The 17,833-nt window shown below is 36.5% G+C and overlaps 1 protein-coding gene across 3 annotated transcripts in view; it reads left to right on the top strand.

The window, feature by feature from the left end:
• The window catches only part of pde4bb (phosphodiesterase 4B, cAMP-specific b), a 152,140-nt gene that overhangs the window by 122,675 nt on the left and 11,632 nt on the right, over positions 1-17,833 (top strand). For all 3 annotated transcript variants that reach the window (XM_056473792.1, XM_056473778.1, XM_056473786.1), the window contains 2 exons: positions 10,823-10,935; positions 17,424-17,517. In XM_056473792.1, coding sequence (XP_056329767.1) covers positions 10,823-10,935; positions 17,424-17,517 — 207 coding nt within the window. The remainder of the gene's footprint in view (positions 1-10,822; positions 10,936-17,423; positions 17,518-17,833) is intronic.

Raw genomic sequence — 17,833 nt, 5'->3', positions numbered from 1 at the left:
CATGACAGAGCCCCCCCTTCTAGGAGTGGCTTCCAGACACTCCTAATACAGATCAGGCGGGAGGTGGAGCGGAGGCGGAAGAGGGGGAGGGATGGAGGGCCAGGACCATGTAGAGGAGGCGTACCTGAAGCATGGAGCTGAGGAGGGCCTGGAGCATGGAGCTGCGGAGGACCTGGAGCATGGAGCTGCGGAGGGCCTGGCGAGTGGAGCTGCGGAGGGCCTGGCGAGTGGAGCTGCGGAGGGCCTGGAGAGTGGAGCTGCGGAGGGCCTGGAGAGTGGAGCTGCGGAGGGCCTGGAGAGTGGAGCTGCGGAGGGCCTGGGGCATGGAGCTGCGGAGGGCCTGGAGAGTGGAGCTCTGGAGGGCCTGGAGCATGGAGCTGCAGTGGCCCTGGATCATGGAGCTGTAGAGAGCCTGGAGCCTTACTTTCAGCAGACATCGGCGGGTCATATGAACCTGGTGGCCATTCAGGAAGCTTAGGCGGCAGCCATTCAGGAAGTGCAGGCGGCGGTCATTCAGGAAGCGCAGGCCATTCAGGAAGCGCAGGCGGCGGCCATTCAGGAAGCGCAGGCGGCGGCCATTCAGGAAGCGCAGGCGGCGGTGGCAGCCATTCAGGAAACTCAGGCGTCAGCGGCCATTCAGGGAGCTCAGGCGGCGGCCATTCAGGAAGCGCAGGCGGCGGCCATTCAGAAAGCGCTGGCGGTGGCCATTCAGAAAGCGCAGGCGGCGGCCATTCAAAAAGCGCAGGCGGCGGCCATTCAGAAAGCTCAGGCGGCGGTGGCAGCCATTCGGGAAACTCAGGCGTCAGCGGCCATTCAGGGAGCTCAGGCGGCGGCCATTCAGAAAGCTCAGGCGGCGGTGGCAGCCATTCAGGAAACTCAGGCTTCAGCGGCCATTCAGGGAGCTCAGGCGGCGGCCATTCAGGAAGCGCAGGCGGCGGCCATTCAGGAAGCTCAGGCGGCGGCCATTCAGGAAGAGCAGGCGGCGGCCATTCAGGAAGCTCAGGCGGCGGCCATTCAGGGAGCTCAGGCGGCGGCCATTCAGGAAGCTCAGGCGGCGGAGGCCATTCAGGAAGCTCAGGCGGCGGCGGCCATTCAGGAAGCTCAGGCGGCGGCGGCCATTCAGGAAGCTCAGGCGGCGGTGGCAGCCATTCGGGAAACTCAGGCGTCAGCGGCCATTCAGGGAGCTCAGGCGGCGGCCATTCAGAAAGCTCAGGCGGCGGTGGCAGCCATTCAGGAAACTCAGGCGTCAGCGGCCATTCAGGGAGCTCAGGCGGCGGCCATTCAGGAAGCGCAGGCGGCGGCCATTCAGGAAGCGCAGGCGGCGGCCATTCAGGAAGAGCAGGCGGCGGCCATTCAGGAAGCTCAGGCGGCGGCCATTCAGGAAGCTCAGGCGGCGGAGGCCATTCAGGAAGCTCAGGCGGCGGCCATTCAGGAAGCTCAGGCGGCGGCGGCCATTCAGGAAGCTCAGGCGGCGGCGGCGACCATTCAGGAAGCTCAGGCAGCGGCGGCGACTATTCAGGAAGCTCAGGCCGCGGCGGCGACCATTCAGGAAGCTCAGGCGGCGGCGGCGACCATTCAGAAAGCTCAGGCGGCGGCGGCCATTCAGGAAGTTCAGGAGGCAGCAGCGGCGACCATTCAGAAAGCTCAGGCGGCGGCAGCAGCTCTGGCAGCAGTGGCTCTGGCGATGATCTTTCAGGAACTATGGCAGGAACAAAGGCAGGAACAGACTCGGAACAGGAAACCATCTTGTGAGCCGGAGAACTGGAAGCGGCCATCTTGTGAGCCGGAGGACTGGAAGCGGCCATCTTGTGAGCTGGAGGACTGGAAGCAGCCATCTTGTGAGCTGGAGGACTGGAAGCGGCCATCTTGTGAGCTGGAGGACTGGAAGCGGCCATCTTGTGAGCTGGAGGACTGGAAGCGGCCATCTTGTGAGCTGGAGGACTGGAAGCGGCCATCTTGTGAGCTGGAGGACTGGAAGCGGCCATCTTGTGATTTGTAGTCCATAAGTTATTGTGAGGGTGAGTGCTTACCAGCGACCTCTGGTGGTTAGAGATCGCTGGTAATCATGACACTAAGTTATGTACTTCAATACATTATTTATTCATTCACACAAATAATGTACATAAAGCCTGCTTTTTTCCTTCTCAGAACATCCACATAAACCCTAAAATTGTTGACTATTCTCTCTCAAACAGCCGTTTGAGTCAACTCAAATGTAAGTTTTTTTTAGTAACTAACTGAATTGGAAATAAATGTAAAAATACTTCATTTAACAAACAACATTATATGATAATCATTTTCCAGCTGGGTAACACTGAACTAATGACATTAAACTTTTAACCTTTTAAGTGTCTAAAATCACTCACTTATTTTCTCATTTGCTTTTTTCTGATGTATCCATATTAGGTGTGAATCATTGTGACAGATATAGACTAGAAATGTAAAGTTTGCTGTATCAAATCCAGGTAGCAGAAGGACTTTAGGAGCCAGGTTGAAACAGTCCGATGCACTTCACTTGCAATGCAGATCATCATTTCTGGACAGTTTTCTACTTACTGCTGTGGACATGAAAGGTTCAGTAGACTTTTTGCTCTGAATGAATGGCTATTAACATGGTGTGAAAAACAAAAGCTGCTCTTTATTAACAATTGGGATCTTTACTGGGATCATCCTAGGCTTTCCCATGCTGATGGGCTGCACCACAGCAGTACTGGAGCTGAATTCCTGTCGGACAACATCTTCAGGATTCTTTGACTAGTAAGTGAAAATCCACATTTTAGCCATGTAGACTTTTGCTCGTCCCACTTTAATCACAGTAATGCATATCTGGCTAACTCCATAGAAACTGTGTCTGTTCCTCGTATTATTAGATCAAGAATTTAATTTACTATGTGTTCTAGAATAAATCTATTAAAAATCAAACCAGAAAAATGTTAAATAAGTGAAAATACTTTTTTTTTTTTTTAAGTTTGGTCTTCTAAACGTCAGGCCACTTGTACCTAAAGCACGTATTGTAAATGAACAGACAACAATCTTAATGCACTAATAATCCTAATCTTAATGTCTTACTGAAACCTGGCTTAAACAAAATGACTACAGTATGTTAGTTTAAAACGAAGCCGCGTTGAACTTGAATTTAATTAAATTATATTTAATATTAAATAAAGCAACATAATGCTTGCGTAATACATTTAAAATTAATAGTTCAATTAAAATAATATTTATAAAGTGTCCACCAAATTATACTTTTTTTACAGAGTAGTGAGTTAGTTAATACCACCTCACAAATAAACATGGTTTAAAGTAAATTAAAATTTTGTCATCATTTACCCACCATATTCCACCATTACCCACTCATATATGTTCCAAACCTGTTTGATTTTCTTTCTTTAGTTGAGCACAAAACATTATATTTTGATTGAAGCTGAAAATTTTTAACCGTTAAAAATAAATTATAACAAGTATAACAAAAGTATGGATTGTGGTTATAGGTTTTCTGTTTTCAGTTCAACAGATGAAAGAAACTTAAACAGGATTGGAACAAGTGAAGGTTGAGTAAATGATGACAGAATTATTTTTTTAATTTCTCTTTAAAGTGGAAGTGAAGCACTCAGTCAAGTTTACATTAATTTGTAAATTGATTTCCAGTTTAGTGAAAATATATTAAACAAACTGGATTAATGTAACCATTATTGAAGAAAATGTCATGTTTTACAATAGTTTAAACTTTTAGAGCTAGGGTGCAGCTATTTTGGAATGTCACTGTCTGACATCACGAGGTTGGTTCCGTTCCCTCAACTGAACAGATACAGTTGAAGTAATGGACTAAACACGGAGACTGGAAAGCCTAATTTAACACAATGCGTGAAGTTTTGGATGTGCATCACTGGTGCAAATACAAACATTACATTTACAGTTAAATAATATATATTTTTTATCTTTTTTTAAATATTTCCCAAATTATGTTTAGCAGAGGAAGGAAATTTTCACAGTATTTCCTCTAATATTTTTTCTTCTGGAGAAAGTCTTATTTGTTTTATTTCAGCTAGAATAAAAGCTGTTTTTAATTTTTTTATAGCCATTTTAAGGTCAATATTATTAGCCCATTTAAGTTATATTTTTTCAGTAGTTTACAGAACAAACCATTGTTATACAATAACTTGCCTAATTACCCTAACCTGCCTAGTTAACCTAATTAACCCAGTTAAGCCTTTAAATGTCACTTTAAGCTGAATACTAGTGTTATGAAAAATATCTAGTAAAATATTATTTTCTCCCATCATGGCAAAGATAAAATAAAACAGTTATTAGAAATGAGTTATTAAAACTATTATGTTTAGAAATGTGTTAAACAATTTGGAAATTAGGGAAAAAAAATAAACAAGGGTGCTAATAATTCAGTGGGGCTAATAATTCTGACTTCAACTGTATTCAACATTTTAAAATTTTTCTTTTATTACCGATCGATTGATGTGCTTTGGTCCACTCTCTGTATTATGATGCCTGACTGCCCTCAATGTCTTTAACAAGATCTGGTGCCTGACGTAATGGAGGCGGGTACTTCCACTTTTCACTATATAGCCACTCACTTATGTCCATGTTCAAACCAAACTAAGATCGGTGTCGTTTTTCACTTCACAGGTTTTTTCGTGCTTCATATTCAATGTTGAAAGATTATTTTAATCATTAAATTAGTCTGAATGTAAATCACCGTGCCAGGCAGCACTGTACCAGTGTGAGAGAGTAGACCAAAGCACATCAAATGAACAGTATTTAAAAAAAAAAGAAAAATAGTAAACATATAAAAAAAGTTTATATTTTAGACACAAGTCTGTTCCTTGTATTTGTACCAGCAATGCGATGCATGTCCACAACTTCACTTATTGTGTTAAATTAGGCTTTTCAGTCTTCATGTTCAGTCCATTACTTCCACGATATCAGTTCAGTTGAGGGAACGGAACCAACCCCGTGACGTCAGACACAGCGACATTCCAAAATACCTGCACCCTAGCTCTAAAAACTACAGTAAAACATGACATTTTCTTCAAAATGGTTACATTAATCGAGTTTGTAATATATATTTTCATTAATGTAGAAAACAATTCGCAAAATAATGTAAACTTGACAGACTGCTTTACTTTCATTTATATATTTTAAAAAACAAGACCAACTTTATATTAAGGCACCTTAACCACAGTACTTAAAGTTAAATTAATAATATGGTACAATGCACTTATTAAGTACTGTATACACATGTTTTTACATTGTACTTTTTTATTCATCTGCATGTAAATGCAACTAATACAGGGTTCAACGCTAGGGACATTTTCTACTGGCCCGGTTCAGATTTTTACTTGTCCTACCAAAATGTTCACTGGCCCCATCAAAATAAATAAATAAAAATAAAAAATAGCCACATATTTGAAATAATGTGTCAAAAATAATGTCTGTGAATCTAGAATTTAAATATTTTTAAAATGTTAAAATATTTAGCAGTAAAATATAGCAGTATAGAAAATGTGCAGGTATTTTATTGCAAAACTAAAGGTGGCTGATTTAAAAAACTTAAAAAAAAAAAAAACTATGCAAAACATCACTTAATTTTTTGCGTCGTGTTGTACCCATGTAAATATCTGTTTCCACAAAGTAGAAACAGACGTTTCCTTTTAGCCTCATAATTTGATGTTGCTGTCATGTTGCCGTCTCTTCACTGTTCTGGTTTTTACCAGGTTGTGGAAAAAAATAACGTGCTTACAACATCCAATCAGATAAAAGGAACCGAAAAGCAATATAGTGTTTACGAATTCACAGAAAAGGTAGCATTCAAAGACTTAAAAGCACAAATTGTTTCTCGAACCTAAGACTGTATTTACACGCAATTGACAAATAGTCGCAGGCAAATTAAAATTCTGTGACAAGGCAGCACTGGCCTGATCGGGCCAGTAACGATTCTCTCTACTGTCCCAAACATCTCTCACGCTGGCCCCAGGTGATTGGGCAGTCCTTATTGTTGAGCCCTGTAATATTAATTTCTGTATTTAAAAGGCCACTTAAATTTATTCCAAAAACAATATTTGACCTTCATGCATAATTGATTAAAATTTTTAACTCATATAATTTTCTCTTTATTTAATGTGTTTTTAATCAACTAATGGTTAATTAAAAAAAAGCTGATAACTACAACCTGAATAAAATAACAATATCGCAAATGCAGTACACTCAAAATTATAGTGCATTATCTGTGTGAATGAGTGGGAAAATATGTAGGGTGCACTAAGGAGGGAGTGGTTTCAGACACAGCTTTTGTGTTGTCTTATTTCTGCTTGTGCTCAGATATTTGAGAGGTTTACATTTTATGGATTTTGCCTTTATTGATGTATATGGGCACTCTGCAAGCAGTGAAAAAAATCCTTTTATATAAATTGAGACAATTTCTAACTTTATTGATGTTTCCTTTTGTTATTCAGAAATGTTCTGCATATCTTTTGTGAATATGTCTTGATAAGTAAAAAAATGGCTCTGGTAATATTGTGAATTTCCTTTTTTTTCATAACTTCTCAGGTTAACTACTTTTTAATTTACTTTTATAGGGACACCTCCAATGTGAAGCAGTGGACAGCTAAAGATGTTGCTGGCTGTTATTGCTAGACATTATTTAAACTTGATTGTTTGCATTAAAATGTATATTACATTATAATCATATTATGTGTATGTAATTGTGATGTATATGGTTAATAAAAGTGATTATTTATGAAAAATGCGATTGTATTTTTTTTAAATCTATAAACATGTATAGATAGATAGATAGATAGATAGATAGATAGATAGATAGATAGATAGATAGATAGATAGATAGATAGATAGATAGATAGATAGATAGATAGATAGATAGATAGATAGATAGATAGATGTCTATTGAATTTGTGATTAAACATGTTTGCACAAACCATAAATTAAGGAGGGATAGGCAAAACAAGCGATAAAAAATAAAATGGTGTTTCAAAGCACTCAAGGTGGTTCCTGGTCTTTCTTAATAAGATGGTTCCTCCAGGAAACCTCCTCCTTTTGAAATGCTGCCTAGAGGTTTTTTAGAGGGTTCCGCTGGCGAAGCAGTGTGAAGAACCCCAAAAAGTGCCTCCAGGAACCTTTCATTTTTACAGTGTTAATAAGAGGGTTCCTCCAGGAACCCTTGAAGTTTCTCAGAGAACTGCCCATTTTGAAATGGTGCCTAGAGGTTCCGCCGGTGTGGCAATGTGAAAAACCCCAAAAAGTGCGTCCAGGAACCTTTAGTTTTTACAGTGTTACATGTAGGAAAAATAGGAAAATGGGAAAAATTTGTGGGTCTCATTGGGATTGGTAAATATGTTAAATGTAATCATGCTAGTAAAGATCATGCAATAATCAAGCACTGATCAGACAATCTCACACATGTGTACAGCATGTCTGTCATTAGATACTATATGTGTAGTTGTGTAATTCAGATCTGTGAGCGCAGTTTGACCTGTTAGAGCAACATTTCCCAGGGTGTTGCAGGGAATACAAATTCATAGGCAACATTTCATTCTGTCTTTATTAAAAGTGAACTGCAACCTGAGGGAAGACTGCAGCCTGAAAGTTGCATAGAAATCTGTTCCAAAATTTAACGGCATCTCAGCCTCAGAGGAAGCCGTTTACTGTGCTTGGCTCCTGTCAAGCTTTGACTGGATGTTGGCCAGCAAGGGGAGTAAAGTTTGCCTCTCGGATTGCTCCTGCAACACTCAGCGCTAACTTTGATTTCATACCTTCACCTCATTAGCCCTGTCAGGATCAGATGAAGGTGGTGGGAGATTTGGGTTGTGCTGTCATTGGAATTGATGTACATTACAGACATTTTTCTGCACAATTTGTAGCCATAATTCTTTCTTTTATGCTTTAGGCCTCTCTCTCTCTCACACACACACACACTCACACATACATATGTATATACATATATATATTTCTTGAATAATTATTACAAGTGACCCTAGACCACAGAAGTATGCATTATGTTGCACGGGCAATAACCAAAAATACACTGTAAAAAATTGCTGTTAAAAAATGGTCAGATTCTACAGGAAAATACAGTTTTCTATCAATAAAACAGTGATATTCTGTAAAACAGTACATTCTGGTTAATATTTTTGTTTTCGAGAAAGTAACCAGTAAACTGTAAATTAACAGAGCTCAGAGTCAACATTTGAAGTTCACTATTATGTACACTAGTTCACTAATATAGTTCACTTGACAGAGTTATGAACACTAATGAGTGAATTCAGACAGATGAACACCCGCTGTTAATAATCACAATCACTGAAGGAAAGAGAAATAAACACAAACAGTGACTTCAGTTAACATTGAATAAAGTCAACTAAAATAAAACACTTTTAGTCCCAACAGAGGATCACTAAACAACTCAACAACATCAGCTGATTCACTTATTACTGCCCGCAATTGAGAATTAACAGAAGTTTAGAAGTTTGTGTGTGTGTGTGTGTGTGTGTGTGCGTGCGTGCGTGCGTGCGTGCGTGTGTGTGTCATCGTAATGGAGTGAGGGACTGGCTTATTTGGGCTCTTCACTCTTGAAATCATAAATTTAGTTTCTCCAACTGCTGTAACACAGTTTATACAACATTTTTCAATAGTTGGAATAATTGGAAAGTCAATAGTTAGATAAATCTAGTTTTGCTCTGATAAATGTGTTTTTTTAAAGGTCTGGACGACTGGCCTCATGCAATAGTTTAGTTGCAGATGTTTATTTTTATTTAAGACAAGTTGAAACAGGAAAAATACCTAATTCTTTTACAGAATTAAAACACAAAACACTTCAGTTACGTCAAAGACACACTCAGACCTCGTGAATCATATGGGTACATGGGTGTATATCTGAACAACAAGCTCGATTGGTCTGAATACACAATTCAGATGTATAAGAAGGGTCAGAGACGCATTCATTTATTAAGTTGCAGTGGTGTGTGTCAGACACTGTTAAAAACTTTTTATGATTCTGTGGTGACTTCTGTTATCCTGTTTGCTGTAACCTGCTGGGGAGGGGGACTGTTGGAGAAGGAGAAAAACAAATTAAATAAGCTTATAAAAGGGCAGGTTCTGTTGTCGGGTGTGCACTACCTACTATAGAAGAGATTGCACATGATAGAATGATGGACACATTTGTCAGTATGATGAACCACGATAATCATAACCTTTTTGATACAGTCCAAGCGTGTGTAAGCTCTTTTAGTGCAAGATTAATTCCACTCCGGTGTTACAGAGAAAGATAGAGGAAGTAATTTTTACCAACAGTGATCAGATTGTGTAACCAAAACCATACTAGATGAATTGTGCTGAATTGTAATAGTTATTGTATATGGACAAAACAAAAAACAAAGAATCAGAACTTGTACCTAAACAATCGCTAATCCTCAATTATAATTTAATTAGTCATTTAAGTTATAAATTTACTTCAGCTTTGCTCTATGTTTCTTGAACACTCAGTAGTGTGGACACTTGGAAGTGTTCAGTTAAAACTGAGGAATTTGCAATGGCGTTTAAAGGGTTAAAAGTGTGAGACGTAAAATCAGTGTGAACATTATTATTTTAACAGTAATACAATGTTAATTTAAACTACTGAAGTAGACTGTAAAAAACAGTAGATTGCTGGCAACCACAGCTGCCAGTAGTTTACTGTGAAATCAAGGAAAAAGCAATATTTTTTCTGTAAAACCTGATCAAATTTATTCTGTCCTTTTTAATGTGTCACCCTTGTGGAGCAGAGTAGAGCCAGCATTTGAGTCAAAATTGAACAAAGAAATGTTGATGTTGTTCTGCATGTTTCTTATTTAAAGCCATTAGCTTTAAAGCAGTAGTTGCTGGGGCAGTAAGTTGTTGATCTTTGTGTTAATTCCAGCTTTACATGTATGTGTGCTGCTGTGAGTTTTAGGACATTTGGGTTAAACAAAAAAAAATTCTAACTAACTAAAATAAGTAATTATTGTGAATATACTTATAAGCATATATGGTACAATACTTCAGTTGGCCAATTTGAGGCAGTCGCTTTCAGTGAACAAAATGAGTTCACTTGAGTATTGTAGCTCTTACTGTTCATTTACAGAGCCACAGCTAGATGCTGTTAATTTAACATTAACTTGCTGGCAATCATGCTGCCAGTTACTTACTGTTTTTAACGGGACAATTTTTAACAGTGTACATTGAATGGGTCAAAATTACTTTTCTTTTATACCAAAATACATTTGAAATATCTTGTAGATGTTCTACTCTAAATATGTTAAAACTACATTTTGATTAGTATTTTACAAAGAAAAAAGAAAGAAAAACTACAAAGAAAATCATAAATGAGGTGTCATCAGAGTGAAACAAGTTCAATGGGAAACACATTCAGTTCAAAGGTGAACTGTTCAGAGGTATTATTGAAATGAAACGAAGTAATGGCAACTTTAAGAGATGTTTAATTTACACTCTAAAAACCTATAATGGATTATATAGAACTCCTCTAATGAGTAGTAGAGTCCCTCCCACTAGCTGTCCAGGATCTGGGGCTTATTGACACACCAGCATTATGTTAGCAGATAGAGACTGACTGCGACCATGGCTATGAGTTATGAGACCCAGTAGGTTCCATGATGAAAAGGCTAAGCTAGCAGTGAGCTAGTAATCCAGCATGTACCAGTGCACAATGACTCTATCAGTAGAAGCCAGCCCACCATGAAAGTACATAGCTTGTCTCTCTGCATCGCTCCCACCAGACAGAGACTAGATCCTAAATACATATCTGTGTGTCTCTTACCAGATGAATCTTACCAGAAGCTGGCCCTGGAGACCATGGAGGAGCTCGACTGGTGCCTGGACCAGCTGGAGACCATCCAGACGTACCGCTCTGTCAGTGACATGGCTTCCAACAAGGTGAGGTTCATTCACTGCCTCGTCAACCCGAGAATTGCTCTCGAAGGCTAACTGGATGTTTGTAAATATAATCAATTTATTTCACAATTTATTTCATGCTTTATTTGTTTGAGAGGTTTATTTTAGATGAGTATACAGATTTTTTTTTTATTTTATTTATGTCTTTAGAATGTTCAGTGTAAAATATTGCAGTCAAAAAAAGGTATATTGAATTAAATGTAAAATTTTGAAGTACATTTGATGAAATACTTTAATAGTGTCCTCAAATAATATCTTAGAGTAAAATATGGTCCAATGTTTTTTATTTAAACTGAAAAATTATTATACTCTCAAACAGGTTTTTCTCTGAAACTTGCAATTCACAAATAATTACAAAGAAACAGGAAGTAGCGCTGAATAAAACACTAATTTCAGTCACATAGGACTGAAATTATATTTCCCTTTAAAACATACTCCCACAATTTACTGAAAACAAACTCATTCTAACACATATTGTCAGTAATTTTTACATATAATTACAGTAAACAACACTGAATCAAACATGAAGTGACAGTTAAGTACAAAGACTAAAATAGTACTTTTTTCTTTTAAAACATTATAACAATCTTTATTAATATCATAAAAGAAATGCATGTATCAAAAGTCTTTAAACAGTTCTTACTCAGAAAGACATACAAGCACATTTTAACTTTTTTTATCATTCAAAGCATAATACATTTTTGTTGGGATATACAGTAAATAGCTACAGAGGAAATGAGATTTGATACCCTCTTGTGACGTTCTGCACACAATACTGAAGCATCATTTACAGTATTACAATTTACTGTTGCTTATCTAAAAATAGAACATGTTGGTCTACCAGTACTGAGTAGTCAATACTGGTCAAATGATGTGAATAGTGAAGTTTACGACTTTAAACTTTATTTGAGCATTTCCACATTGTTTTGTTTGCCCTGATATCTAATTAGATGTAAGCAGAAATCACGGAGCTATAGAAGACACACACACACACAATACATTACTGGCACATTGAAGCTTTCTGGTCTTAGGCTGTGCTATATATGTAATGCAGTACAGTTGAGGATTGTATTTTATCATCTTATCTTATCTTATCTCTATTAAGTGCAGCATAGTATTAGAATTATACTGTATAAAACATTTAATAGATATTTTTAATAGTTTAATTTGATGTCTTATTTTATTCTCTATTTAGTATAAAATGAAATAATTTGAATAAAAAAACTTTACATTGTAGTTCTTTATTACACAAGTCCTATTGTAGTTTGTGGTATTACAACTACAAATGAGACCAGCATGCAGTAGCCAATCAGCTTTCGGTTATTGAACACAGTGCGCGCAGCGAATGTTACGTCATCGCTGTGTTTGTGGACGTTAGCATTCGGTGAGCACGACATGATTTCGGCTGGCGGAGTGAACAGATTTTGGGGTTACAGTTCGTGCATTTGATTTGAGTTGAATATGAAACACTTTGAAGAGATTTTGTCTGTAACAAGTACGCCTGTACACACATCTTAATGATCCTTCCATGCGTGATCATCATAGAGATAACCAGATGACGAATAATTATTGGCTAAAATTGCAGTGGGAAAGGAGGACAGTTTTTGTAAAAGTTTGGAAAAACCTAAGGGATAAGTTTGTTAAAATAAAACAAAAAAAGATGCCATGGCAAAAGTGGAGAACCATGTGGTTTTAATATTACAGAACATGTTTTTCCACCATTTTATAGGTTTTACACTGATATATAGTACAGTTTTGCCGTTAAAACTAATAGCTACAAACTAAAATTAAGTAACAAATTATGTCTTTGTTAAATGGAATAGAATATTTGAACCAGTTTACAGTATACTGATGCCCTGTTTTTCTAGGCTTTATTGGTGATAATGGACAAGATTGTTGGACCGTTATTGCCCTTTTAGCATTTAAGAAGAGGACAGAAACTAGCCAGACAATAATGTGTGAATTATAGAGTGGGCAAAATAAAAAAATAAAAAACATCAGTATTTTTAATTAGTTTTTTGCTTTTATTCTTGCCATAATAAAAAATTATTGTAGATCAACCCATTTTCTCTTGTCATTAATATTTAACTTTAATAGTCAGAACTGTCTGAGATATGAACAAAAGAAAGTGATGCATCAAAGTTAGAGTTAAAAAATCTTGAATGGTTATAAAACTTTATAATCATCATTAAAAAAATCTTGAATGTTATTAATGTTATGACAAAGTTCTGAAAACTTTCTACTTCTTTGTTAATTCGTCTGACTTTACAGTGGGTTTCTTTTGTCATTTTGAAGAATATCACAACAGTGAACAGGGCAAGTATAAAAGCCTCGTTCGTTTCGTGAGGTGTGTGCGCAGTCAGCGGAGGTGTGCAATGCGGCACCAGGTGAAAGTATAAATCCAGCTTAAGATGGTTTTTTTCTGTAGTTCAGTGGTGCATCTAACCTGTCTTTAGTACTGTTCAATTTAAATAATTTTATTTTACCACAAATTTTGTGATTTTGCATTTTGTCTCACGTGTTTTTGATATTGTGATATAGGTCTTAAATTTAATACTTAATGGCCTTAAAAATGTATTAAAAAGTCCTAAATTTGACATTACGATATCTGCAGAAACCCTGCTATAGTTGCCGATGGGAAAATACGTTGTAAGAACTCTTCAATGTAAAATTTGATAGGAGGAGAACATTTCACATTCTAACTCAAAACAACTGCTTTCAAAAGATCAAGTCATATTCATAAACATAATTACTATGATTATAATTAGAAAACCATTAGATATGAACCCCTTGAAAATTGTCTATCATAAAATTAATTGAATATGAAAACACAAAGAACTAATCCATTTGTCTTAAAGTGATTAAACACATTAGTTTTCCCAACAGATTACTGTGTGTCAAAAAGATAAATGAAAAAGAATTGCAATAATTAATTATAATTAATAAATAATACAAATAGTAATATATATTAAATATTTCAACAGTTTTAATATCTTATTCCCTACACAGCAAAATCCCAAGGGTAGAGAGTATTTGGTCCAACACTACAGAGTTACAGCAGTCAAGGAAGAAGATAAAAATCAAAAGGTCAAAAAGTAAAGTAAATACTGGTGTAAATACACAAAAATAAACAAATACCACAATAGTGTCATCTAACAAAACAAGTATTTTCAGTGAATCTCACTACACACAGTTTGTACACATCTGACAGAAATTGTCAGACAGCTTAGTAACAAGTAAAGCTGCTGATTCTGTTCATGGAGTGTTTGTGCTGATGAGCTGAGATTTTGAGAGATTTATTGAGTTTTCAGTTGAGTTCCTAAGGCCATGTCCACATGTACACACTTTTTTTCTCAATTTTCTAAAAAAAAAAAACACAGTCCCTGGTGCTTTTGAAAATCTTCACCCTGACAAGAGTTTAAAAAAAAAGGGTTTTCAGTGACCTAATACTGTGTTTTTGTGTAGAAAAAGGCTGCAATTAATGTGGACAGCAGGGCTTAAGTTATGTTTATATGGGGTATTATGAAAGCAAGAATCATTAAACAAGACCAATAACCTTGATTTATAAACTTAAACGCATTATTTCCTAATTCCCAATGATTTATGTACTTACAAGGTATTTGCCCTCCGGCAACTATAGTTGCTGCTTGAACATTTGACAAAGATCTCTTGAAAGGTTTATTTTGTTTGGATGAATATAGAGACCATCATGATTATGTTGATTTACATTTGTGAACAAAAAACTATTTTTAGTATCATGAATATTGCCTTTATTTGAGAGAGTTACTTTTTCTAATGATTGTTGACATAAATCAAACTTAAAATGTATCATTTTGACCCATACAATGTGTTTTTGGCTAGTGCAACATAAAACTGGGTTTGTGGTACAATGTTGCAAATGATCCTTCAGAAATCACCAAGACATTAATATAATTATTTTGTCCTATATTATATTAAAACGTATTAATAAAAATATGTATTTAAATAAGATAGTTGGCAAATAGACAGCTAGAAAAAAGGCTTTTTTTAATTGTAAAACACCACCATTGACATCCGGTATTTATGAGGTATAAAATTCGAAGACAAACAAATGAACCGATGTACGTCATTGGCTTCACAGGGAGCTTCGGTCACATGATCTTGAATGGGTTCCTTCAACTACTTAAAGTTTTCAGTTGAATTGGATTAGCGTGTCACACCAGAGGACATGGCTTTCAGTTACAAATTGTAAAGCTGACTTTTTAATTTATTAGAGCTGTAATTTATTGAACTATGTCTGAAACAGTCGCACAATAGGAACGTTTTGAGATTTGGTTAAAAAATGTAAATAATGTATTAACACAGCAGTTTTTTTAACCATGGAGGACAAATAAATGTTTAACCATTTACTGTTTATTTTTTTTATGTCATGCTTGACAGTGAAAATTCAACATCATGTCAACAACCCATATATTGTTACTTTATTATTTGTATCATTTTTTTTTCTTTTCTGGAAAGGCAACACATTCTGAAATTCAGCTACACAGTGCAAGTACTCAGTTTACGTCATCAACAGTTCAGTTTAGTCAGATCATGAGTGGTGAGATCTTATAACGCCTGTACCCGACGCTGTAGAAAGAGAGAGGGAGGAGCAGTGAGTGGTGAATCAGTCAGCACTTTGTCTAACGCACTTCCTGACACCAGTCAAAGTGAGCTTACATGCACTGCCTTTACACAAGTAGCGCACAGCACATCATCACTGCAACAATGGGACTATGCTACTCAGAGAAAAGGAGAAAGTTTGGTGTGCTAAATAAAGAGGTGAGTGAGTGCAAGTTTTGTGTGATACATTTTTATTGCTGGTTAATCAGCGCTGGATATTGGAGATTGCTTTTCATGTTTTATTTAAAGGTGACACATTGCGGTGAGGTTCATAAGTTACCTTGATGAATTAACTAATGATGAGCAATACTTTTGTAATAAAAGCGCTGTAATAAAATATTCATCATCGCTAACTTTTTTTAGTAAACATTCTGCTCGTTGTGAGTTTGTGTTCCATGAAATAATTTTGACTAATATTTTGACTAATATGTAAGTGAAATCAAAAGCAAGTATAATGCTGAAATGATTTCAAATGTCTTGGTTAAGATTCATGTTACCTAAGGTACTTTATGTTGAGAACATAAGCTTTTAGTTTTTCTCCTACATCTTTAGAGATTTGAATATGTTTCGATTTGTGCAAGAACATTTAATTAAAATGGTCATATGGCTGAAGTTTCACTTGCTCAACTTTTATGTTGCATTTAGTTTGACTTGAATGTATGCAAAAACTATACTTTTAAATGTAATGTTTAAAACTGAAGTAATCTAATATTATTTTTTACTGTATACTTATTGTAAAAAATATATTAAAATGAACAGTATGGACATTAAATTAATTAAATATTAATACAATTAAATGTTAAATTTATATTAAATAGAACAATTTTAAATAAATCAATTTAACTTAATTTATTTTAAAACATTTAATATGACATTTAAGAGGCATTGGTTCAGCAGTGTCTAGTTCTGTTTAGTGAAGTCCAGTGAAGTGCATTAAAAGTGTAAGATGTAACTGATACGTTCTTATTTGACATTTTCTGGGAATTAGCTCCATGACCTTGCTTTTGCTAACACCATGCTTAATTAATTCTTGAGTTTCAGGAAAAATGGGCTGTTGCAAAACCTTGTTCACAGTTGTCTAGCAGAACAAAATATTGCATAAATATTCAGTTGATAGAAACTGATGTAGGACTTGGCATTAGGTGTGCAGGACTAATTAATAATGTATATTTCTGTGTATGCTTTTTTTTTTAATGGAAACGCTCTGTTCTTTCAACTTTATTGAATAGGATGATTTTTAAAATAACAGCAGGCCAGAATTGTGTGATTTTTGTGTTTACATGAATCCATATATGCTGCAGAGGATGTAGAGAGCAAAGAAGAATAGAGAGAGAGAAGAGGGATGGCAAAGGAGAGGAAAAACAGACTGGATTTTAAAATTGAAGATTTCTGTCTTGGTTTTTCATTCTGGTTGCAGTTTTTTTTCTTCTGACATTGCTAGGATGTGAAAGGGAATACAGGGGGATGAGATCAGGATTAGGAAAAACGGTGGACTGACAAGTCAGTGATAGGATTTTGTCCGTGTTACAAAAGATTTGTGTAACTTGAATGAAGAGATCAATTCACTTTTTAAGCAACTATAGCCAAAACCTCCAACATGTCTGAAGTCAATTACCTGTTCTCGGTTTCCTGGGGTTACATTAAGGTGTGTGTTTTTGTCAAAAATATGAAGCGGAACAGATTATTGTGATTATCGGTTTTCTTGGATGGCAAATTTCTTTTTAATGCTAGTTTAAAAGAAGCATGACAAGGATTGATATTGTATATAAACAGAAATCTTGTACTATTTATGTAGAATTTCTGTAACAAGACCTATTTTGTGGTTTTAGTTCAAGAGGATGTTGAATCGGGAACTGACACATCTGTCTGAGATGAGTCGCTCTGGAAACCAGGTGTCTGAGTTCATTTCCAATACATTCTTAGGTGAGTCTGAACTTCCTTTTCATGGTCTTTAAAGGATAATTCAAAATCAAAAAACAGGTTGAAAGTAAACATGAAAATGTTATCATACATGTGATTCTGAACCACAAGTCCCATAGGTTTTTGGAAATTGAGATTTATACAGGTACATCACATTTCAACTGAATAAATAAGACTTGTATTGATGTATGGTTTCTTTGGATGGAACAGTATTTAGCCTAGATACAACTGTTTAAAATCTGATATATGGGGGTTACATCTAATATTGAGAGAGTTATTTTCAAGTTTTCAAAATAAATATCTTGTCAATGCATATTAC

This window comes from Danio aesculapii, chromosome 2, assembly GCF_903798145.1.
Source record: "Danio aesculapii chromosome 2, fDanAes4.1, whole genome shotgun sequence".
NCBI lineage: Eukaryota > Metazoa > Chordata > Actinopteri > Cypriniformes > Danionidae > Danio > Danio aesculapii.
This window is presented reverse-complemented; position numbering and strand designations above follow the sequence as displayed.